General features: G+C 37.1%; 2 protein-coding genes across 9 annotated transcripts in view; one reads left to right on the top strand and one right to left on the bottom strand.

Annotated features, from left to right (window-relative positions):
* Window positions 1-25,602, bottom strand: part of POLR3G (RNA polymerase III subunit G) — a 78,566-nt gene that overhangs the window by 27,825 nt on the left and 25,139 nt on the right. For 4 of the 8 annotated variants that reach the window (XR_006722770.2, XM_045512571.2, XM_045512567.2 and 1 more), the window contains exons 1-3: window positions 14,045-14,292; window positions 5,864-6,023; window positions 3,509-3,638 (exon numbers count right to left, since the gene is read on the bottom strand). Coding sequence is in view for 7 of the 8 variants with exons in the window: in XM_045512571.2 (XP_045368527.1) it covers window positions 3,509-3,638; window positions 5,864-5,980 (247 nt within the window). In the remaining variant the exon portion in view is untranslated. Of the gene's footprint in view, window positions 1-3,508; window positions 3,639-5,863; window positions 6,024-14,044; window positions 14,423-25,602 lie in introns of those variants that run through there. The other 4 variants (XM_045512568.2, XM_074360350.1, XM_010949576.3 and 1 more) reach the window with 4 other exon arrangements.
* Window positions 14,536-24,389, top strand: MBLAC2 (metallo-beta-lactamase domain containing 2). The gene is made up of 2 exons (XM_010949575.3): window positions 14,536-15,213; window positions 21,030-24,389. Exons 1-2 carry the CDS (start codon window positions 14,760-14,762, stop codon window positions 21,413-21,415), a joined length of 840 nt encoding a protein of 279 aa, XP_010947877.1. The 5' UTR covers window positions 14,536-14,759; the 3' UTR covers window positions 21,416-24,389.

Below are 25,602 nucleotides of genomic sequence, written 5' to 3'. Positions count from 1 at the left end.
AAAGCTTCCAAATAAAACTAAGACTATGGTGTTAGACAAAGATAACTAAAATAAGCAGTAGACCAGAAACTAAGAGATGAAGCTTTTCTAGATATTCAACTGTTTGACTTCAATCTTGCTCTCAAGCTTTTCATTTCTAAAGAGAAGGCAGCACAAATGAGTGATTCCCAGCATTTGCATTTAAAATTTTTCTCCAAAACAGCTTCGATATTTTGAAAAAATTAACCTTCAGTTTATCAAGAAAAAGCTATTACCATTTATTAATAATAACAGTTATTACCAGTGAACCACTTTTTGTATTTTTAAGTTACTTCCAAATAATTTACAGAAGAATAAGAGATATTGAAAACCAACTACTGGAACCCAATTAAAAACAAGCAAAGGACCTTCTCCAAAGAAGATATACAAGGACAAAAAGCACATGATATGATGCTCAACATCATTAATCACTAAGGAAACTCTAATCAAAACTACAGTGAGCTACCACTTTATACCCAGTAGAATGGCTGGAGCCAAAAAGATAACAACAAGTGTTGACAAGGATGTGGAGAAACTGGAACCCTCATACAGAGTTGGTAATATAAAATGGAACAACCACTTTGGAAAACAGTTTGGCAGTTTCTCAAAATCTTAAATAAAGAGTTGCCATATGACCCTAGATATGTACCTAATAGAAATGACAAATATACATACAAAAACATGTATATGAATGTTCATACCCAGGATTACTCATAATAGCCCCAATACGGAACTTACCCAAATGTCCATCAACTGATGAATGAACAAAACGTGGTATATACATATAATGGAATATTCAACCATAAAGAGGAATGAAACACTGATAAATGCTATACCATGGATGAACCCTAAAAACATTAAGCTAAGTGAAAGAAATCAGTCACAAAGGAACACATAATATGATTCTATTTATATGAAATGTCTAGAACAGACAAATCACTAGAGACAAAACAGAATACTGGTTTCTGTGGGCTGGGGGAGGGGACAATGGGGAGTGATATGGGTATGGGGATTTCCTTTAAGGATGATGAACAAGTTCTAAAAATTAGATAGCATTGTTGGTGGCACAATTCTATGAGCACATGAAAAGTCACTATATTGTATTCTTTAAAAAGCAAATTTTAGATATGTGAATTTTATCTAAATAAAACTGTTATTTTAAAAGAAAGAAAATTAATGGGAATATTAATAAGAAACTAGGTATAATAAACTCAAATTTATATTCCATTATTTTTCTGGTCTTAAAGGTATATCTACCCCAAATGGGTAAATGCATGCAGCTAACTGTGCATCAACTGTGCATTATGGGTTTGTCATGTACAAATCTTGAATATAAGCATTTCATATATCCTGATTCCAGATTTCAAATAAATCCTTAATTAATTTTAACTCATTACTTCTGGTTCTTCTTGCACTTGCACCACCCAAGTGATTCTAGATTAAAATTTATTTCTATTAATAGATTCAAGCTTATCATCACTTCCAATTCTTCTCCTTGTACTTGCACTATCAGAATCTAACAATTTAAAAGACATTTAGGACTCACACTTTTGTTGAAGAGAAGATGGCACAACTGTAAAACATTTTCATTATTAAATTTATAATTACCAATAAACATGGTCAATCCAATAAGTTGTTTCATTTCTACATAATCTATTTCTTTTCAATCATCTTTGTCTTTGCCTTCAGCATTTGTCCAGGTACAAACTATGTCAAATAAAATTTGGTGCATAAATACCATAAAAAAAGAAAAAAATATGGTCACATGTCATTTTTGCAAGCAGGATTTTTCCAGGTTCCTATCACAAAATATTATGTGATGAGGTACTTTTCAAAGATTAACTGTATGAAACGTCATACTTCCTGTTCATTCTGAGAGATACATTATTTACTCATTGATACCTGAGACTGAGAAAATTCATCTAGGATATTGTTATCTGAAGACTCAGTCTGAGACTTTGCTTATACAATCAATTTCAACAACATGATTAGCAAAAGAGTCTTTATATTCTCAAATACTTTATTATGTAGTTATCAAAGATAAAGAGCCTCTTGATCCAGGTACAAGCCAGCTACTCCCAGAAACCAGCACCAAAATTATGTCCTTAATGGCCCCGTCTGATTCACATAAATGTTTTCATGGTGTGATATACTTTTAAATTAGACATGTGCTTTAATACCAATACATTCAGTTAAGTACATCATCTAGACAAAAGACGAATTTTAAAAAGACTAAATTATACCCTACACTATTCTTTTTTCCAATAAGAATGAATATTTATTTATTCACTTAATCTTATTTAAACTTTTAAAATGAGCTTTATAGTGCTTTTAAACTCAAATAGATAAAAGCATGCAACATAATCATAAAAGTAAAAAAGCCAGTATTTTTTAGGTAAAAATATCCAATCATTCACTATACAACTTCAAGCAGCTATGTTTTTAAAAATTAAATGAATGTCTAAAATGCTTCTTATAAACACAGGTAATATTACTATATTAGACTTCTTTTTTGATTCTTAGCCAATTCTAAGTCTTTTAGGGAGAAGGAAAAATGGTATGCATTTTTAATACTAATGGAATGAGATGATACTATATGAATTTCTCATGTTTTAATGATGTTGTTTTGAAAACTCAAGGACGATATTGATCTCTCTAATTTCAAGGCAGAAGTCAAAGGCAGAAGCTGAAAATCAAAATAGTTCTACTGTGCTAAGTATGCAGAAACGGATTCCCTTCCTTTACCACTTCCCACTTCCAGTCTGAGACTGTCAAACGTTCTCCAACTGTAACTTCTCCTCTCTGTCTTTGGCATAATCAATTAATACATATTTTATATTTCACATTATATCTGATATATAAATGGTAAGCCAAAATACAGTCAAGACTTTAAAAAATTTTAACCAAAATATTAAATAATCGGAGACCTGCTTAAAGACTTATGCATAAGGATAGTAATTACAGCATTACACATATGAGAAAAAAAAACCGGAAACAATCTTAAATCTAACAGCAGGGAACTAGTTATAATTAATAATGTTATAGCCACACAATGCAATACTACATAGTCATTAAAAATCTTATTTCTTAGGAATACTAAGAACATGCAAAAATGCTAACAATATGCTATTAAATGAAGAAGGAAGATACAAATTAATATGAATCCAATTTTATAAAAGGAAAACACATACAGAAGAAAAGTCTGGAATATATAATAAATATTAATAGTAGTTCTCTAGACATAAGAAATACAGGTAATTTTTATTTTTAATATTTTCGTTTTTCATAATTTTTCACTGAACATATAAAACTTCTATTATGAAAGGTAATTTTAAAAATATTGAAAAGCTTAAAATATTTTTCTGTTAAATCAATATAAATATGCTTTTTCAAAGTAGTTGATAATTTCTGACTGAATCAAATCAATCAATATTGAAAATCATGTATCACCTGTATACAGTGAACCACATAGTCAAAGTTCAATACACACCTTGTTTTTCTTCAGGTGTTTCTACAAAATAAGGCATTCTTTTCATTGTTTCTCTCAACTCCTGCTTCAAGGCCAGCACATAATCTTCACCCTCTCCTGTTTTCAGTGGCACTGGTTTATAATCTGTATCCTATTTATATTAAGAGGCAATTTTTAAAAATAAATTAAATATTTTAATATCCGTTTGGCCTACATTCTGAAAAAGTCAGTTTTGTTGAAAAACTACACCTGATAGGTACTAGGTTTTACACACAACTTAAAAGATTTTGAGCTTTTATAATCTATGTAACCTTTGCGCCCATTTCCTACTTTGCTCTTATTTTAGAAATAGGAAAGATACTTCATTTTCCTACCTGTCCTAATTTTCCTACCGACCACACCAATAATCACTTTGCTATATATACAATCTGTTGACTGTGATTCTGTATCTTAAAAATGTAGGCTCCCAAATAAGAGTTTTAGTCTCCTATTAACCTCAATCAGTGGTGGTGGTATTGGTGGGAGCAGCAGCATAAAAATAGTAGTAGTAGCTATCATTTAACTAGTAGTTACTACAAACTGAAGGTACTCAACATTCAAAATCCATGATCTCATTTAAAGCATCATCGATATTTCCCCTTTTACCGTGAGTAATTGAGAAGTGAACAACCTGTAAGCCCATATAACATGTAAACGACAAAGCAGGAGTTTGAAATGATAACTTCAATTTTAAAAAATTACATGCACACATACACATATATGTATGTATGTGCATATATTCATAAAAAAGTGGGTCTTCAAGGTACATAGTAAAGACATTTCTGGTTTCAGAGGCTAAGCATATGGTACATTTCAAAAAATTTTACTCTGAATTTACTCATTCATTCTACAGCTATTTATTGAGTGCCTACTAGAAGCCACACATGGTTAGACAACAGGAGACAACAATGATGAACTAGTCAAAATTCCTGCCTGCATGGAATTTACTGTATAGGGGAGAAAAAGACAACAAATAAATAAATGAATGAGGTAATACACAATTTCAGATAGTGATAAGTGACATAGAAGAAATGAAGCCGGGAAGAGGAAAGAGCGTCTGACAGGGTACACAGCAAATCTTGGGGAAGTCATGTTTGAGCAGAGACCTGGATAAAATCAGGAAGTCATCCAAACAAAGTCTTGGGTAACCTGATGGCTCCAGCCAGGAAAACCAGCAGAGGACTACACCTAAGGGGACAAGGAGGCTGGAATGGCAAAGAAGTGAGAACAATAGTGGTACGAAAAAAGTCAGAGAGGCATCAGAAAGGCCAGATTAGACAGAGCCCTTTAGCCAGTAATGAGAAATTTCAATTTTATTCCATGTATAAAACCACAGAATGTACTAATATTCCCAGGCTTTAGAGGTAATCTCATACATGAAGAAGAGCTTATTGTAAAAGAAATCAATGTAAAGTGATACTATGTCTATACCTGAGATATTTATCTTTGTTTTTAAGCTACATTGAACATCAAAAAGGCAAAATATCAAGAGCAAAAGGTAGATACTCCCTAATGTGAGACATCTAGATCCCCAATACACTTGTCCAGGGTCCTCTACTTACAGAAATCTTTCAAGAAAAGATGTTTCCTTTTGAAACAGGGAAAAGATTCCCGGAGGGAGTATCTGTTTATTTGATTTTTTCATTTTTTTATACCACAACACATGCACATCTGGAAATGTAAGCTTACATTTTAAACTAAATATAAAGCAAAAGCATTAGATTAAAAATTATGCCAATTAAGTTTACAGCATGCTCATTAAATTTAAAAGCAATACTAAATGTAATAGAAATGCTTATATTTTGAGAAACAGTAACAAAATTCAAATTGACTTTAATAAAATAAGGAAATAAGCCAAAAAAAAAAAAAAAAAAGGTTCAATGGCCAAGTGGTATAGTAGGGAGCAAAATTAAATTCTATAGATACAAGATGAAAAGAAAATTATTAAGTGAAACTCTGGTAGAGTGGGAAGTGAAGACCACTGTAAAACCTAACTTTACTTTTAAAAATATTATTTTACTATTGCAGTGTATCAATAACAGCAATAGTAGATGCAAGAATTGAAAATAATTCTTGGTTCACAAAATATTGAACGTAATCAGGGAAAGATGTATACAGTTTTCTGTATTTTTAAGAAGACAGTCTGAAAGTTAGGAAAGGTTCAGAAAAGGACAGTGAAAATATTTAAATTAAAGGTAAGTGAAACACACTCTCTTCTACTCTCTTACTCTTTAGGATATCATAATGATATCATATATTCAAGTCCTATATAGAATTTAAATTTTTTCTGACACATTAGAAAACATCTTGTGAAAATTCCGCTGTGAATGTACTTACAGGAAATAGTGGGGGTGGTTTCAATACTACATCAGGTAACTTTTCACCTCTGCTAAATCCAACTGCCTCAATATTAAAGGTATAAGCAGCACGTCCTCTTCCTTTATTCCCAGCCATTGGAACTAGTTATGCCAGAAAGGTGGGCAAATTCTGAAAGACACTATTAATGATTAAGATTTATTGAATCACAGGAAAAAAATGAAACCAACATTTTAAAGCAAAATACACTCTACCCCTTAAGTAGCAGGGCCCAGTTGAAATACTTCTGGAAGCAAAACTTGTAAAAAATAAATATGTGATAACCTGATTCCTGAAGCCATCACATCTAGTCATGTTTGGCAGGCGAGGTGATCATGGCCTCAACTATCTTGCCCAGGTCTCGGGTGGAGGGCTCACCTTGGGCCTCCTTTGTGATGCTGCCCCAACCACTGCACAGCTACCTGATGCAACTCTCTCCACCCTCTGAGGTTTGGCAAAAAGATCTCAGATATATGTCCAAAAAAATGTGGACAAAGAAAGGTTGGGCTGATGAAGAGAGGACATTTTGCTTTTTCATTCAACTTGAAGCCTATCAGTATGCATAGATACTTTAAATTTTTAAATGATTATTTACCCTAAAATTTGAGTGTTAGAAAGAACCCTTGAGAGATCTAGTCCAATAACCTTTTAGAAATGGGAATGGGCTCTAAGACTCTGAAGAGGTCCAAGTAAAAATAAAAATGTAAAGTTCAGAGAAAAATATCTGAAATAGTTAAATTAAAGGTAAGATAAACCTGTACTCTTTAACCTTAGGGACAGTAATGATATCACTCTTAAGTTCTGTACTGAATCTCTAAATCATCTGAAACATGACTACACTATACAGTTGACCCTTGAAAAACACAGGGTTAGGGGCACCAACCCCAATGCAGTCAAAAACCTGTGTATAAGTTTACAGTCAGCCCTCCGCATCCATAATTCTCCATTCTTGGATCCAACCAACCTCAGGCTGTGTAGTGCTAGTATTTATTGAAAAAAATCTGCATGTAAGTGGACACAAGTTCAAACCAGTGTTGTTCAAGAGTCAGCTGTAATGTGAGAACTCGATATATTATCAGGGATTCCTATACTAGGGTTCTTTCACTACAACTTGGCATTGGACATAGTGAAGATTATAATGCACATTCTTTAAATCTTTTCCCCAATGAGTATCATTAACCCTGTAAGCCCAAGTTAGCAATAATATGCCCTCCCGTATCACCATAACTTCTTTTCCTAACCATCTATCTGTTGGAAAAAAAAGGTCACTGTCCTTTACAATGCTTCTCCAAATTTAAGGCACATGGAAATTACCTAGAAATCTTGTTAAAATGCAGAATCTGAAGCAGTTGGCCGAGGGTGGGACTGGAAAATCTACATTTCTAACAAGCTCTCTGAAGATATCAATGCTACCCGTTTGCAGACCACACTTTAAGAGCAGCAAGACTGTACAACTTTCCATATATAGGATGTGGTTTAACACATTCCTCTATTCCCTGTATTTTCTAGCAACTAGAGGCTTACTCAATTTGGGTTTGAGTTTTTGCAAGAATACTTAAAAGAGATGCTCTATTTCTCCTGCTGCATCACATCAGGATGCACACGAAGTCTCTCTGCGATGTGGGTTCAGGGGCTGTCAGTCTGTTTTATCTGGTATAAAGTTCCTATGAGTTTTCACCTAATGCTTTTTAAATCATAGCCACTGATGATTGTAGCCTAGATCTATTACTCCATTATGAATTGTAATGTGGTGATGTACATCTTTTATCAATCTTTATTAACGGGAATTCTACCAGGAATCAAGTTCCCTCACCTCCTATTTAGTTACTATGAAACACAATTCACACAGAAAAGGTACCTATTTTAATAACCAAGCTCATTCCATTTGTCCACACTAAAGGAGAGGAAAAACATCCAAATAGGCTTATTTTGATTGCTGAGTCACTAAAGCACATGCTGTGCCTACAGAAAGCAGGTCTTCCAAGTATGGAAACAGCTGAACAGAGGAGCTCACATCCTCTCTCTAAAGAAAGAATTGCAGGAGCTCAGTAGGCAAGGTCGAGACCATGAGACTAAATTCCAATCCAAGATTTGCCATTAATTAAAGATTAAGAACAATTGTAGGTAACATTTCCCAAACTTGCCTGCTCATGAGAATTCCCTGGAGGACTTGTTAAACATATAGAGTCCCAAGCGACTGTCAAGTCCTCAAACCTAAACAGAAACTTTGGAGGAAAGCCCAGGGAAGTAGTTTGGAAAACCCACCCTGAAAAGAGACTATATCAGCTGTCACTGCTTGATGGGCTATTCCTTGGGAAATATCATACTCTGCTGACTCTAGAATTTCATATTTATCAAGAAACCTGGGGGTGTATAAACTGATTACCATTAGTGAATGTATTTACTGCCTTAGTAGAAAAATCAGTCCTAGCTGTTGAGACACCCTTAATAATTACATGGCATTCTGGCCTACAAATCCACTTCTTTTCAGTTTGGTTATCATGAGTCAGTTCTCCTATATCTGGAGAAGCCGCTAAATTCATGTTCTTCTCTTGCAGAGATGAGTAGTCCCTGGACTCTGGTAACTGTCTCATGGGAAGAATGGCTCACAAGTGTGGCCTAAGCATCACTACTGAAATCCTTCAAGTCCATTCAAACACTACCTTGTTCTTTTCTCACCCTGCTAAATTTCTTGAATAAACAGTTGGTTTTTTTTTTAACTAGATTTCCCCATTTCCTCACTATCCAAATCTTCCTCTACTTCATGTGGGTCAATTTCATCCAACTAATATTGAGCATTCCAGGCAGTGTGGTAGGACCCAGAGAGTACTGAACAAAACCAGGCCCCTGCCTTCAGGGCTTATATTTCAGTGGATTAAAGGACACAAGTAAACAAATAAGTATGAAACATAGTATTATGTGCTCCCATTGTGGGTTGAATTATGTCTCCCCCCAAAATACACTGAAGTCCTAACTCCTGGAACATGTGAATGTGACCTTCCTTATTTGGAAATAAAGTCTTTGAAGATGTAATCGAATTAAGATTAAAGTGAGATCAAATTAGATAAGGGTGAGCCCTCTTCTCATGACTGGTATCCTTACAAGAGGGAGATGTGGACAGAGAGACACACAGGGAAAACACCACGTGAAGAGGAGGCACAGACCAGAGTGCTGTAGCAGCAACCCAGGAGCACCAAGGAGTGCCAGGAACCACCAGAGGCTGAAACAGAGGCACAGAACAGATTCTCCCTCTGAGCCTCCAGAAGGAATATACTCTGCTGATATCTTGATTTCAGACTACTGGCCTCTAGAACTGTGAGAGAACACATCTCTGTTGTTTGGCATCACCCAATTTGTGGTAATATGTTACAATAGCCCTAGAAAATCAATACAGCTCTGAAGAAAAACAAATCATGGTAAGGGGTAGAGAGTAACAAAGGGGTGTGGTCATGACTTTTTCACACAAGGTGAGTCTTTCCGAGGAGGCTACACCTGAGCAGTGTGCTGTACAGGGGCTGTGAGCTATGAGATGGAGGAGTGGGGTGAAGATGGCTACGGACAGAAGGAGGAGCAAGGGCAGAGGAGGAAGCCACAAGCTGGGAGTGTCTGAGGAACGAGAAGATCATGGAGCAGCAAGGAGCAAGGAGAGGCTGGTTTAAGACCAGATCTTGTGGAGCCCTGTGTGAGCTGTGTTTAAGAGTTTGGCTTTTATCTTCCTTGTGATGGGAACTATACTCAGGCAGATGCTGAAATGCAAAGGTCCCGAGTGGTCCTCCATGGCAAAATCTACAGCCCCCTTTCCCTTGTTTATGCTCTTGGACTTCAAAGCACACTGCTCATTATTGCCTCTTCCTTTTTAAAACTATCTCTTCAATAGGCTCTAATAAAATTCCCATGAGCATTTTTTTTGTCTGCTTCTCTTCTTAAACCTCCTAAATGTGGATTTCCTTAAGGGTGAATCTTTGCTTATGCTCTTTTTTTATCTTTGGAAAAAGCACCCACTCTCGGGGGTTGATGACCTCTCCCACACAATCACCTCCAGCACTGACCTCCTGTCCTGAGTTTCAGTCCATTTTCTTACTACCAAAAGAATATATGGACAGTGCTTTAAAATACTGAGATCATCTTCTCTCTATACTAACTAGCTTGCCCTTCATGGACAATGTGCCTATTTCTACCCATGGTATGTTATTTTGCGAGTCACCTACATTTGAAGATTTGGAGTGAATTAGTTTTGACTCCTCATTCTGTTCTATCCCTCCTATGAACTCAGTCATCTAACTGTTCCTTCAAAATGTCCCTTACTTTTCATTTTCTCTATCACAATCCAGCTCAGCCCTTTTCTATCTCACTTTTGATGAGCTGCAAATTTTGTAGTATTCCCTGTCCTTCCTGTTTATTTTAATTTACTCTCCCACGTTATTCATCCTAAAGCACAGTTCTGATCATGCTTCTCTCTTCATTTTCCCTCCTGGCTAGAGAATTAAATCCAAACTCCCCATCCAGGTATTCAGAGCCCTTTTTCAGTGGTGGCACTGATCCTTCTGACTCACTCGGCTGAAATCAAATCTTGACTACCGTTCTGTCCACTGGAAACCTCTTCTTCCTTGCCTGGCTGCATCCCTTTTCACCTTAAGATCCAGTTTAAATTCCTCAATATCCACAAGTCATTTCATCCCACCTTGCTCTTAGAAAGATCCTCCTACTAAAATAAATGGATTTTTAAAAAATTGAGGTGATGCATATAGCTACAGTCTTCAATTCTGGAAGAAATAAAGACAATTTCCCTTTTGGGAAATGGACTTTTTCCAAAGAGAAGGAGTTTCACTTCTGTTTTTGTTTGTTTGTTTGTTTGACTGTATTAGCAGGAGAGATTTTATATCCCCCACTGTTCAGCAGAGTGCTCTCTTTACAGCAACAGCTCCACAATCAATATTAAACTTTTCTTATTTATTTATTTATTTACTTACTTACTTAGTTACTTGCTGTGGCTTGATGAGAAAATCTACCCACAGAAATAAAATTCTGTCAGCCTACTATTAAGGTTTTTTGTTTTTGTTTTTTAACTTTCAGAACAAGTTTGGGACCTGGCTGTATGCTGGAATCATCAGGAGAGTTTTAAAAGAACAAACAAACCTACAAAAAACTCAAGCATCACCTCAGAACAACAAATCAGAATCTCAGGAGGTAGGAGTTAGGCATTAGGATTTTTTAAAGCATCCCGGGAGATTACAATGTGTAACCTAAACTGAGAACTACTGCTCCACAGTAAACTTTCCATTATATAGAACAGGAAACTGGGGGCCCTAAGAGGTCAGCTGAAAGTCTAAAGACACAAAGCTAATTCCTAACAAAGACAAGATTGGGTTACAGCTTCAGGATATCTTCCCATTGTCCTTGCATTTACATTACGCTGCTTGCAGCACACTTGGGTTAGTTGAAGACCTTTTAAATCCAAGCAATGTCTTTAATCCTTACAAAGAAGTGAAATAATAATGGCAAAATAGATTGGATTAAAAAATGTGAAATCAGATGCACCACCCTTCCACTTTGGGATGTTTCCTGAAAATTTCTATTCAGAATTGTTCTGAGATAGTTTGATGAGTACAGTTCGAGCATCCAAGAGCTGAAATGCAAAAGGCTATTCTAATTAACTACAGAAACAACCTTGTGGTAGAGGTTGAGCTAACCTCTGAAATTCCTCCTCGCTCAGGCAATTTTGAGTTATAACCGTGGCTTAAATATATTATCCTCCTCATCTCACACAGTCTCTTGCACATATTAGCTAGGTGAATAAACATACAAACAGATACAAGCGGGCTTGGAAGTTAGGAGAGGCACTGAAAGCCAGCGTACATCCCTTTCCTGATGAATGACACCTGAATTGCCCGAATCAGAAACTAACAGTTATGCTGACATTGTCTCCCCTCCTTCTATCCCCTCATCTAATAGTAGAAGAATCTCAGCTCTGTGTCTCCTCTCATGTTTGCCTTTCTTCAACTCTGCTTTAGTTCAGACCTTCACCATCTCTTGCCTGGACCTCTAATACAGAACAAATAAACTTCCCATGGCGAGACTCCCCTTTCAATCCACTCTCCAGTCATCTCTCTAGAACACAAACCTTGATGCAGCACTCTCCTTCTTAGCTAACAGAGCTTTGGAGTCTAACTTTCTGCCTCTTGCTGCCTGCACCCCCAACCTCACTCTAATCACTTCCAACTCTGCTATACCAGCTCTGGCATGTAGCTTCCTTCTGTGTGGAATGCCTTCCTCCCATATCCACCTGAGCAAGCTCCATCATCATTTAAGAGACTATGCAAATGCCACTTCTCTGTGACCACTTCCTCCACCCTAAATGGAGGTAGGCCTCTCTCTTTTTTGTCTTTTTTGTTTCCCAAGTACCACACCGCTTTTATTACCCTTTTAAAAAAGTCATGTTGTAATTATCAGTTCTTGTCTATCTTCCCAGTAAGTTCTTCAATTATTCATTCATCAAGTATTTACTAAGTACCTTCTGAGTCAGACCATCTTCTGACTACATAGTACGAATAAAACAGTGAACAAAACAAAATCCCTGCTTTCATAGTGCTCACAGTCTACTATGGGAAACAGAAAAGATCTATTTTACAGGAAGTGTCAGGTAGTGATCCATGATATGAAGAAAAAACAGGAAACATGGGTGCTATTATGAAAAGGGTTGTTGAAGAAGTTCTCCTATATTCTGTAAGATATGAGCATAAACCTGACAAAGAGAAGGAAAACACTACGCTGAGAACTAGGAGAGGATATGCAGGGTAAAGTGTGATACAAGCAGAAGGATCTGTAAGTGTGAAGGCCTCTTTGAAGACTTATTCACCTTTTCCTGCCCTATCACTAACCACAGCCTGGCAGGATGTACATAAAAATTGGGTGAATTATTGCTTAGCTCGTGGCTTAGTAAGGATAACACTCCAATTCACCTCCCTTTGCCTAGAGGAAGAAGAAAACTACAGAGAGCACCGTACTTCCCTGCTGAGAATGTCCTAAGAAACAGTGGTCTTTTAAGGCCAGTTCAAAAGCCACTCTTCAACAGTCCCATCCATCTAAATTCTTAAAGCACCTGGTTTTTCACTTCCTCTGGGGTACTTACCCCATTTGCTTTATACTGCAAACATTTGTGTGCAAATATTATCTTCTCTCAAATTCTTGAGAACCCATATCATGACTTATTAAAAATACAACTCTGTTTCTCACACATCATCTAGCTCAGGGACTTGCACGTACGGATGGCCCTGAACAGAGTGACTGGATACATTCTAACTAGATAAGGCAAATATTCAGAAAGGCTGCATCCCCATCAATGACTTTAAGACAATAGGAGAGTACACCTCTTCCTCTATGAAGGCTTATTAGTAGCTGCCACAATAAGGGTTTTTTAATTATCTTTTACAATGCTGTCTCATGGGTCTCTTTATAATTTTTCCTGGCTGAGTAGGGAGGTTAGTGAAGTTCTCAAGAGAATTTTTGAAGCCTAAATGGATGTTTCAATAGCGGGGAGGTGTGGGACAGGGACAGTGACCTGGTGTTAACAGTGGGGGTGATTTCGGTGGCCGGTGGGGCCACGCCCAGTCATTAGCCACTTTTCCCGTCCTCACAAGGTGCGGCTGCCTCCACCTTTCCTTAGTTAAGCCTATCTACCAACTTTCTTAGCTCTCTTCCAAGAGCGGACGAACTAACCAAAACAAGGCAGAGTGAGGAAACAAACATAGAATTTAATTTTTTCAAAGAGAAAAAAAACAACATCACTCCCCACGATACAGAATAAATAAAGTGCTAACAGCTAAGAAAAGATACTGAATAGTCTGTCCTTAGCTGCAAGTCTGCGGCAGTGACTCGTGTTTGAACCAGTCATACCACAGGATTTGAAAGAGCATAAATTCCCTTCTTACTCACTGCAGACAGTTTTAGGTAGTGGAGACTAGGTAAAATCTGGAAACGACGACTTTAAAAGACTGTGACGGGATTAGGAGAAGGGGAGGTAAAGCTATCTCCCAACGACACTCAATTCAGAGGCGCTTTAATGAATTCCCACCCCTGACTTCCCCCACCTTCTCCACGTGCCCCTTTAACTACCCCCCCACCCTCTCCATCTCCTCCCAAGCCCTCACTTGCCTCCTCTGTTACCTGCTCACTAAGTCTCGAGGCTTGAGAAAACTGTGCGGCCGAAGTGCCGGCCGGCAAAGAAGGGGTGCGAACAGAATGTTCCGGCGCTCGGGTTCCACCTCTGGAGAAACGCGCTCCGCCCTCCACGCGGCCTTTCAGCCGCGTTCAGAGCCCAACCAGTTAGCCCCGCCCACTCCCAGCTAGGCCCCGCCCACCGGGCGAAGAGCTTTTTAGCCCTTGGCAGGCTCCGTAGTCGTCCAACCTGCTAGGCCTGACTCTCTGCGCCTGCTGGAAGTGCGCATAGCTGCGCTGGGTCGGTGGGCGGCTCTGTTGCCTCCCACGCCTTGCTTGCGGCCTCTGCAGTCAGACCCCGGAGGTGGGAAGAGTGTCGCCTTCTAGATCTCTCGTCTACTGCAGTGGCCCCGGCGTTAGCGCTCCCTTTTGCAGCGGCCACAGGCTGCGGTTGCTCCAGCGCCCCAGTGCGGGGAAAGCAGGCTCTGCTCTCTGCGGACCCGGCGGGAGAGTGCGATCGGACACTCAAGGCAGCGTCTCCGCGCGTCCTTCCTCCTCCTAGTTCTGCCCCCGCCCCATCCGCATACCCCGCCCCCTCCTCGCTCTGCGCCTTTTCCCTGGCTGCGGGCGGACTGCTCCGTCCCGCTGCAGCGCCAGATTCTGGACAGCCCGCGGGAGGCACACACGCGCACACCCACTCCGACCAGCCTCACTCCTGCCCATCATGTCGGCCCTCGAGTGGTACGCCCACAAGTCCCTGGGCGACGGCGTCTTCTGGATTCAGGAACGCTTCTATGAGTCCGGCAACCGCGCCAACATCTGGCTGGTGCGGGGCTCCGAGCAGGACGTGGTGATCGACACAGGCCTGGGGCTGCGCAGCCTCCCGGAGTACCTGTACTCCTCTGGCCTCTTGCAGGACCGCGAGGCCAAAGAGGACGCGGCGTGCAGGCCACTGCTGGCTGTGGCCACCCACGTGCATTTCGACCACTCTGGCGGCCTCTACCAGTTCGACCGGGTGGCGGTGCACCACGCCGAGGCCGAGGCTCTGGCTCGCGGGGACAACTTTGAGACCGTAACCTGGCTGTCCGACAGTGAGGTGGTGCGGGCGCCGAGCCCAGGCTGGAGGGCCAGGCAGTTCCGAGTGCAGGCGGTGCAGCCCACCCTCATCCTGCAGGATGGTAATGGCCTCTCACGGGCGCGCGCTCTCTCCTTAAGGGAAGGGATTGGGGAGAAACTACCCGAGGGATGCTTGTTGCAGACGTGAGTGCCTGTAAGAGTGCTTGTTTTGTCACATCGCTGAAGCACTACTTCTGCTTCTCCCTTCCCTGAGTCAACAGCCCACTCGGCCATCGATGAAAGGCCATCGCAGCCTTCCCTACCAGAGACTATTCTGGCACCGTGTAGGAATGCTGAGTACCCTAGTGAAAGCCGGCCCAACCCCCTACTCAGTTTCCTGTGTAAGGTACAGCAGTAACACTACAGAGGCTTGTGACTAGGATTCCCATTCTTTTCCCAAACACCTGTCTGACATTTCCAGGCAGTTTTCTAGCAAGAAGACTTTTAAAAAATAACGCCTGTTGGAGATTGCATGTCATGCTCTATGCTTTTGAGAACTGCTGACTTCATCTGCTCGGTCAGTGGTCGCCGCCCAGTACGAACAATTCCCACCTGTAGGTTTAGAAAACCATTAGAGAGCAGTGGTTCCAATCTGCTCTTGCATCTCTATCTTCCAGATAGGTTTCTGTTCTTGATGTTGCCTCACAAGAAGAAAAAGCTTGATAGTGAACATAAAGAGTTAGAAGATGTCTGAGTCTTACATTATGACAGCTCTCTGTTCTGGTTGAAAGCAAGGCCTGAGAAAGATTAACGAGGAGACTGTTCCCGAGATGGTGAAGTATGTGGATTAATGCATAGATAACCTTGGACCTCTTTGGCTCTGAAAAACAGGATGGGGTTCAGAAAGGAACTAGCGGAATAAAATAAAATAGAGTAGTACTATAGTCCTTCCAACCCCACACAGGCACTTAAATTATTGGGTCAATTAGTCACAGCAGTAATAATTGTATATTAATTTTCTCTTTTAGAATGCTTTTGTTGATTTCATTTTCTCAGAGTACATTTAAAGTGAGGCTGCTGACCCCCATTTTAATGGCTTGCCTAGAGTCCACAGAACAAGATAGTGACAAAAGTGAGGATTTGAACCCAGGCAAAATAGATCAAAGTATGCAGATCAGACATAAATTCTATCCCATAATATATTATGGTAATTCTGAGCAGGATGTTAAACCCCCTTTTGTCTTGAAACAATTTTAATTGCAAATTTCATTTATTAAAACGTTTCTCTAAGAGGTAGAAATATCCAGTTGCTGCAGTACAATAAGGCTCACTTTCTGACCAACCAGTAAGACAAATAATGAAATATTTTACAAAAATGAGCTTATCTTACAGATGAGATCTTGATCATTTGAGATATAAAAAATAGAACGCAAGATTCTATACCTCACACCCCACTTAAGTCTTTTCATTAAAATTTTAAATCTAAAGATTTAAGAAAAAACAGTTTAGATGGTTGTCTTATATTATGTGACAATTTGAGATGAAAGAAAACTACATTCATCCTAAATGTGCTTTTTATATGCATATTTGCCATCTTTTTTTTTAATTGAAGTATAGTCAGTTTACAATGTTGTGGCAATTTCTGGTGTACGGCATAATAGTTCATACACACACATACATACATTCCTTTTCATTCTCTTTTTCATTATAGGTTACTACAAGATATTAAATATAGTTCCCTGTGCTATACAGTAAAAACTTGTTGATTATTTTATATATAATAGTAGCTGCAAATCTTGATTAATTAAATGTGCTTTTAATTACTGTATTTCTTTATGAAATTGATGCTTTTATGAGAGGTAGGATTTCCATGCAGTTGATGGTTATTCAGACAAAATTAACTCTGACACCCAAACCAAAAAATGTTACATTAGTATTTAAAATATATTTAAAATTTATTTAGTTACTTTTGCTCCTGTGCCAGAAATAGGAAATCAATGGTGAAAGAATGATAGGAATTATTGTTTTATAGATGAAGAGTCCACACAGGCTTGAAAATCATGCCTGAGGTCACATAGCCAGTTAGGGTAAGAGCTGGGGCTAGAATTCAGGTTTCCTGAAATCCCAGTTTATGGTAGAATTATAGCAATTTGGAGTTGCAGGTTATCTTTGTGGTGCTTTAAGCCTTTGAAGTTGTGAAAAGAAAGCTTACTATTTACTAAACACTTTGAAGGTGGTAGTACTGTGTAAAATTAAAAGTTATTTTTCATTAGGAGCTGGATATCTCACCTTCTCAGTAGTATCTAATTCCCTCTTTCCTCTGAATGATATGGCCTGCTAACTTGATATTATCATAATCCAGATGCCTGGATGGAGATATGAAATATTTATATTAAAAATTCATACACAGTTACACACACATAAACAGCACATACCTAACAGTATAAAGCCTTCATTGTTTTGTTTAGAGAATAAGGAGGCTGAAGTCATTAGCTTATGACATTTCATTTAGTGTATTGATCACCTGTTATGGAGAAGCATAAATCTGTGCACTGTATCACTAACCCAAAAGCTGACTTACATGAAGGAGAAGGAGGACAAGGAGAGATCATCATCCAGTGCATCATCTTTGATGGAAAAACAACTCACTGAATAACAGTGAAATACTATCTTCCTATAAGAAGATAGCAACCTTAGATTGATAAGCACATTCTTCTTGAATGGGCACACATTGTTCTCCCTATTTTTCACAATATTCAAGTCATATGACATGCAGGCATTTTTGTCCCCTGTTGTACATGTTTAAACAGTTTGTCCAGAGTCACCAAGATATTAGAGCAGCTGTTTCAGGTGGACTTAAATCATTTGGGGACATTAAAAAAATAGATTCCAGAAAGGTAGCAGATTGAATAAACACATCTAATTTGACTCCTCAAAAACTCCACTAAGATTACTGCAAGTGGACCATGGTTTATCTATTTGTTTTATGTATAAATCTACGTTGACTGAGGTACTGTTTTGGATGCTGGGGAGTAAATGAGGTGACTTAAATTAGCAGTTTTATCCTATGCCAACAATGGAAAATGAAGAGTCAATCCAGTTTGTACTGCAGGAGACTTAAAAGGCTCAGGATTTAGCAGTCACTGGTACCTTAGTGGGGACAAAGGGAAGAATACTAAAATAAGTAGAATTGGTTGAAAACCATTTAAGAAGCTGTTGAAATTCTGGAACCCTTCTCCCTAAGTGAATGCCCCTCTTCCATCCAGTTAGTTTGTTCTCTGGGGAGAATAAAACAGGGATTTCTTGATTGAGGGATGCCAGTTACTGTTGAGCTCAGGAGTTCAGGTGGAAAATAGGGCTGTGGGAAAAAAATAGATGGATAGATAGATAAACAGATAGACAGATATTTATAATATATATGTTCTTTACTAGTTTTCCAGAAGGTTGGAAGCCAAGCCTTTACCCCCCAGGTAGGAAGTTAGAAGAATCTTATCTGGAAAATCTGTCCAGCCCTAGAGAAAAGACTAAGATGCTGATCCCTAAGCAATCCTTGGCTTGAATTCTTCTACCTAGGTCACCTAGGCTCCATGCATGTGCTTCAGAAAGCCTTTTCACTAGCCCCTCCCCCCCTTAAACAGACAACCAAGCATTATGCAAAATCTGAGAAAATCCTCTCACATGGGATCAAATACTAAAACAGCATAAAGCAACTTGAGAGGAGAAGACAATCATTAATATCACCAGGGGGTAACAAGCTATTGCATTCAAGATAGCTGAGAGACAATAGGATGTCTTAAAAATAAGGAACAGACAGAACAATATCCACACACATAAAAGAACTCTTGGAATTTAAAATGTCAGAAATTATTTAGTAGAAGGTCTGGAAATTTGAAAAATTTGAAAAAAATTTGAAAAACTTACAAAAAGAACAGATAGGCAAAATGGAAACTAGGAGAGAACCAGTAAAGGACCAGGGTGAAAAATCTGACATTGGAAAAACAGGAGCACAGACAGAGCAAATAGAGAAAGTAGAAGAAAAGAAAGTAGAGATAATTTAAGAAAATACCCCATAATTAAGGGATGTAAATTTCCAGATCAAAATAGTTCATCGGGTTTCCTGCACAATGTTTGAAAATGTATTCAGCCCAAGGTACATTATTGTAAAATTTCAGAACACTGGGATCAAAGAAGAGTCTACAGGCTTCCAATTTAAAGAAAAAAGATCATCTATACAAACCAGAATTGTTTTGGAGCTAGAAAAGAGGAGCTATGCCTTATTTGAATAAAACTGACTTCCAATTTAGAATTCTAACATCTAAATTATTAGTCAAGTTCTCAAAAAATTATTTCCCACAATGCTATTACTTAGGAAGTTACTAAGATATACCTTTATCCTATTTAGTCCCTTCAAAACAAGGGAGGTACTAGGGATTGAACCCAGGACCTCGTGCATGCTAAGCATGCACTCTACCACTGAGCTATATCCCTCCCCACCCCTTTACTGTTTTTCTATCTACTTAAGAATTCTTCAGAGAGGAATATTTGAATCTTTAAGCATAACTGTTGAACTGTTTATTCTTATTTTAATTCTGTCAGTTTTTACTTTTTGAATTTTTATCCTGTTTTAGGTACATGTATATTTAGAATTTTTTTTCATGTGTTGACCCAATGTATATCCTTATAAAATGTACCTCTTTTCTCCAGTAATAGTCTTTATATACAAATTCATTTTGTCTGACAATATAGATACTCTAGTTCTCTTATTGTTAATGTTTATATGGTACAACTTTTCAACTTGTTTTTGTCTTTGACTCTATAGTTTCTTTCTTGTAGATTGTGTCTATCTCTTGCTTTTTTAATCTAGTCTGATAATCTCTACCTTCAAATAGAGTGTTTATACCACTCATTTAATATAATTATTGACATAGTTGTATTTAGGTCTGCTATTTTATTATTTGTTTTTTGTGTCTCATTTCTTGTTTATCTCTTTGTTTTTCCTTTATTTTCTTCTTTTATATTTAATAAATCCTGATTATTACACCATCTTAATTTAACTATTAATTTTGCCTATACTTCTTTGACCATTTCTGTGTATATATATATGTTTGCACTAGAGATAACAATGAATCTTTTAACTTATGATGATTTACTTAAGTTAGTACTGCAGTACATCCAGCACAAGAATAGTTTTGTATTCATATAGCTCAGTTTCCTCCCCACTGTCAAATAACTGAAAAGAGTTTGAAATTTTATGCTATTTGCAAGTTAGCAAGTTAACCTGCCACAGTTTAGTAGATTCTGACAGAAGACTTGAGGTTCCTGGGTAAAGACTGAAAACAGTTTATTACAGCAATAGCAGTAGCCAGAGCATCATTTGTACTGATTCTTCAAGCCTTAATTCCCATAGGGTGACAGAGCAAAGGGCAAAAATATAGAACTCTTCACTAGAATACCATTTGTGAATCTTGTCACCAGGATATTAGTACAGTGGATATTCTGAAAAATGGAAGTTTTGTGGTCAAATAAGTTTGAGAAACTATACAGTCATATCTCCCTTGTATATGTCCACGATGTATGTTAGCATACTAAATGTACATTAGCACATCTTGCAGAAAAGAAAGCTACTTAATTTTCTTTGAAGGAAGAGTTTCCAAAATTATTTGACCACAGAGTCATCTTTTCTGCTTTTCTTTTATGTATTATAACAACCAGCAGAAATAGTGGTCCGCATTATTCACTTTGGCAAACACTGATCTAGTAAACAACAGAAATGAAATATAGGTAACTTATTTTAAGAAGTAGAGTATTTTTGAAATAAAAGTAAAATAACTATCATCCTTCCCAACATTTTTGAAACCATTTAGCATTCTTCTATTCTTTAAGTGATTGAAGTCCAGTATATAACATGTTTATCTGTGAATTCTGTTTCTATTTTTAGGGGATGTGATCAACCTTGGTGACAGACAGCTCACTGTTATGCACATGCCCGGTCATTCCAGGGGCAGTATTTGCTTACATGACAAAGACCGAAAGATTCTCTTCAGTGGAGATGTCGTGTATGATGGATCACTGATTGATTGGCTCCCATACAGCAGGATAAGTGACTATGTTGGAACCTGTGAACGTCTGATAGAATTAGTGGACAGAGGTCTGGTAGAGAAGGTGCTTCCTGGGCACTTCAATACTTTTGGTGCTGAAAGGCTTTTTCGATTGGCTTCTAACTATATTTCAAAAGCTGGGATATGTCACAAAGTTTCTACTTTTGCCATGCGATCCCTTGCAAGTTTAGCTCTACGTGTAACAAATTCTAGGACCTCACCCTAGTATCTATACTGATAATCTATCTTGATTAGTTCTATAAATGAATCCAATTCATTTTGTGTTGTTTAAAATAGTGACCATTTCAAGAAGTGCTTTTATACTCCGATTATATATTAGAGAAAAAAAGGTTGAGAATGAATAAGCCAAAAAAGGAACTTCCTGGTTTATTTATTTTTTTTTTCCAATTAAGAAACCACTTAAATAAGCTTATAATTTGCCAAAGCTGTCATCTTGTAATATTTGCTCTAGAAATGACATAGAAGTATATGGGGAAGCAAGGAGACATTTTGCAGTAAGAGAAAGAACAGTCCTTGCCTCCCATTTCTCTTATTTCCTAGATGACCTAGGAAAACAGACATAAAGAGTTTTATGTTTATAAAACTTGATATTTTTGGTATATTATTTAAAGATAAAGTTTCTTGAGTTTAAAATACATTAGAATTCAAAACAAACATAAACTAATATTTAGAATGACAGCTAAAACAATGCATTGTTATGGTACGGAATTTGTATGCTTCATTTTATTTATTCTTAATGTAATTATAGTGTACATTATGTGTTGTGTAATTTTACTTACAAGAAGTACAATGAATTTTGTTTTATTGCAGAGCTTTAAATATAAATTGCAGATTACTCCAGTAAAAAAGCTGTTATATATTGTTGTTTGTTATTATGTAAGTGTAATATTTTCAATCATAAAAGTGAAATTCAAATGTCTGTAATCTAACTACAAATTGTCAGATTTCTCAAAAGGACACTGTCAGGCAAATTTGAAAATATACACATTGAGAATAATTTTTTATTATATCCTATTTTAATAATAACAGTTATTATAAACAAAGTTTTTCTTGTTAAATAGCAGCTTCAGTATATGTATCATATTTTATAGTACCAAAACAACTATAGAGATCTACAACATCTGATATTAACCATTCTTTTACTTAACATAACATACATATGTACCACAGAAGGCTTTTCAGATTAATTGCAAAATGTGCATTAGACACTGACTTGGAGTGAATTGCCTTTTTTATCCTGATTCACAACACCTATTCCTGTTCAGTATTCTTTGTCTTTGATGGAAAGAAGTCTACATTTAAAAAGTTGTAGGAAAGGTTATCCCACTGTTTAGTAAAATATTTTGGTTTGGTGCTCTTAATAATTTATTAAAAAGCCTTTTGGAATATTTCATAAAGGTTTTTTAAACAGTTTTTTCACTGCCATTTTATTATTGACATGTCCAAAACCAAACTGACACAGCTTTGGAAGTCAGCTTTTCAGTGTTAGGAAGGTCTAGCAATTCTGATTTCTGAAGAATTTGGAACTTCCTACCCTACCACCCCCCTAGGTTCTTTAGTTTTTTATTCATTCAACGCACACACACATAGTCATATAAATGCATTGCATACATTGTGCTAAACACTGTGGAAGCTTAAAAACTCAAAGAGATGATATCCTAGCTAGAAGCAGAAGACAAACAAAACATGAATAATAATACATGCAGGTTGAAGTTAGTACAAATTACACGTGAGTGTCAGGGACATAAATGGAGGGGTATGAAGTTTGATTAGGGAAAGTTTCCTGGAGGAGGAGCTTCTGAGTCAGATTTGGAAGGATGATTTGTTAGGTGGTGAGGGTAGGAAATAAGAATTGGGTTGTTTCTGCATCCTCTGTGAAGAATAGGAAGGGAAGCATTACTGGCTACAGTAGGCTATTCCTTGTGACAGTTTAACTTTCAGGAGTCTTAGATCTTCTAAACACCAAGTATTTAGCATGAGAAAGATGGGTTTGTGATTGTGTATATAAGAATCATCCTTAATGACAGACAAGCTGAACTGCCACATGCCACCAAATGAACCTTTACTTGAAATCAGTAAGGAGGCCATGATTATTCAAATGTAGAATATTATGGGAGTTTCTCTGTGAAAGTCATTTAAGGCAGTAGGTCTGTTTTAACTGATAGTGCAACATCAAGAATATAGATTTGGTTCAGGGCAACTACAAACAATCACTTAATGAGCCTTAAATATAGCCATTATTTTTATATCAATAGCACAAAAGAAAACCAAAAGTCCTTAACCATTGACCATTTTATCATATTTTAGGACTTTTTCTTTAAAAAAAATCAGGGTATAGTAGGCACTAAGTTTTATTGAAAAATATTTAAACCTGATGAAGGCTTTCCTTATTTCTTAAAAGTATGATTTTTCAAAACATACTGATTTTATTTTTAAATTTCCCATTTTTTCTAGTTTTTCAAATTGTATCAAAACAAAGACTGTGATATTTTGCTATTGTTTCAATGTGAGTAAATTGGGGAAAGGATCTATCATTCATTTAGTGCCCATGCTATGCATTTTAAAATATGCATTATTTAATTTAATCCTGGCCCCAGTGCCAAGAAGTAACTGAATATAACCTAACAACACAACTTTGGACAAAGCTGGTAACTGAACAAAGGTTTGTCTGCCTCCCAAACTGTGCTCTTTCTCTTATACCTGCACAATAACATAAAATTGGCAAAGTGTATTTTTACTTTTCAAGATACCACATGTGCCAAGAATAAATCAAGTGATGTTAAAGCATAATAATAGCATATTTTAAAAAAGCTTTAAAACATATATTTTCACCCTGACAGTGACCCTTGATGTAATTTATGGTTTGGAGAAATAATAGTATGTAAGTATAATTCAAAGTTGTCAAAATATAAGACATTTAGAAACAATTTTTATTATTTATATTGTTAATAACTTAATTTTTAAAAATTCAGTTTCCTTATTTGGTCTTTCCATTTAACTGAGAAGTCTAAAACAAAACCTTGTGTGTTATCCTGATACAGTTGAATAAATGATTATGTGTAGTTCTTATATGGATAGTAATATGAATGTGACATGCCCAAATTGTCCTCTTATAATTTTCTGATAAGTGTAAGTAAGCATTCGTGTGATAACTATTAAAGTGGACATTTTATTTCAAACTATAGTTGTTTTTTTTTATGATGTTAGCAAATTTCCATTTAATGTCTTGCAAGGGTATTTTCTTTTTTTATTTTTTTTATTGAAGTATAATCAGTTTACAATGTTGTGTCAATTTCTGGTGTATAGCACAATACTTCAGTCATACAGGAACATACATTTATTTGTTTTCATTTTTTTTTGACCATAAGTTACTACTAGATATTGAGTATGGCTCCCTGTGCTATACAGTATAAACTTGTTGGTTATCTATTTTATATATATTAGTATCTGCAAATCTTGAACTCCCAATTTATCCCTTCCCCCCCGTAACCATAAGTTTGTTTTCTATGTCTGTGAGTCTGTTTCTGTTTTGTAAATAAGTTCATTTGTCTTTTTTTTTAGATTCCACATATAAGTGATATCATATGGTATTTTTCTTTCTCTTTCTGGCTTACTTCACTTAGAATGACAATCTCCAAGTTCATCCATGTTGCTGCAAATAGCATTATTTTATTATTTTTTATGGCTGAGTAATACTCCATTGTATAAATGTACCACAGCTTCTTTATCCAGTCATCTGTCAATGGACATTTAGGTTGTTTCCATGTCTTGGCTATTGTAAATAGTGCTGCTGTGAACAATGGGGTACAGGTGTCTTTTTGAATTAAGGTTCCCTCTGGATATGTGTCCAGGAGTGGAATTGCTGGATCATATGGTAAGTCTATTTTCAGTTTTTGGAGGACTCTCCATACTGTTTTCCATAATGGCTGCACCAAACTACCTTCCCACCAACAGTGTAGGAGGGTTCCCTTTTCCCCACAGCCTCTCCAGCATTTATTGTTTGTGGACTTTTTAATGATGACCATTCTGCCTGGTGTGAGGTGATAACTCAATGTAGTTTCGATTTGCATTTCTCTGATAACTAGCGATATTGAGCATTTTTTCATGTGCCTATTGGCCATTCATATGTTTTCATTGGAGAATTCCTTGTTTAGGACTTCTTGGACCATAGAGGGAACTTAGAAATGGAAACGTACATGGTGGAGAGGTGAAATAATGCTGGGTTATTGACGTTGTGGGGCCGTTATACCAACTCTGGACGTTTATGTAAGCCACTGAGAGTCTGATTTTTTTTTCCTATTACTTTAACTGAATCTAATCCTAACTAACAAAATAGACATTTCAAATTTAATATTCCAAAAATGGATTTTCAATTTTTTTCTTCTCAAACCT

Source organism: Camelus bactrianus, chromosome 3 (assembly GCF_048773025.1).
Source record: "Camelus bactrianus isolate YW-2024 breed Bactrian camel chromosome 3, ASM4877302v1, whole genome shotgun sequence".
Lineage (NCBI taxonomy): Eukaryota > Metazoa > Chordata > Mammalia > Artiodactyla > Camelidae > Camelus > Camelus bactrianus.
Note: the sequence above shows the minus strand (reverse complement) of the source record. Positions and strands in the feature narration are given on the sequence as shown.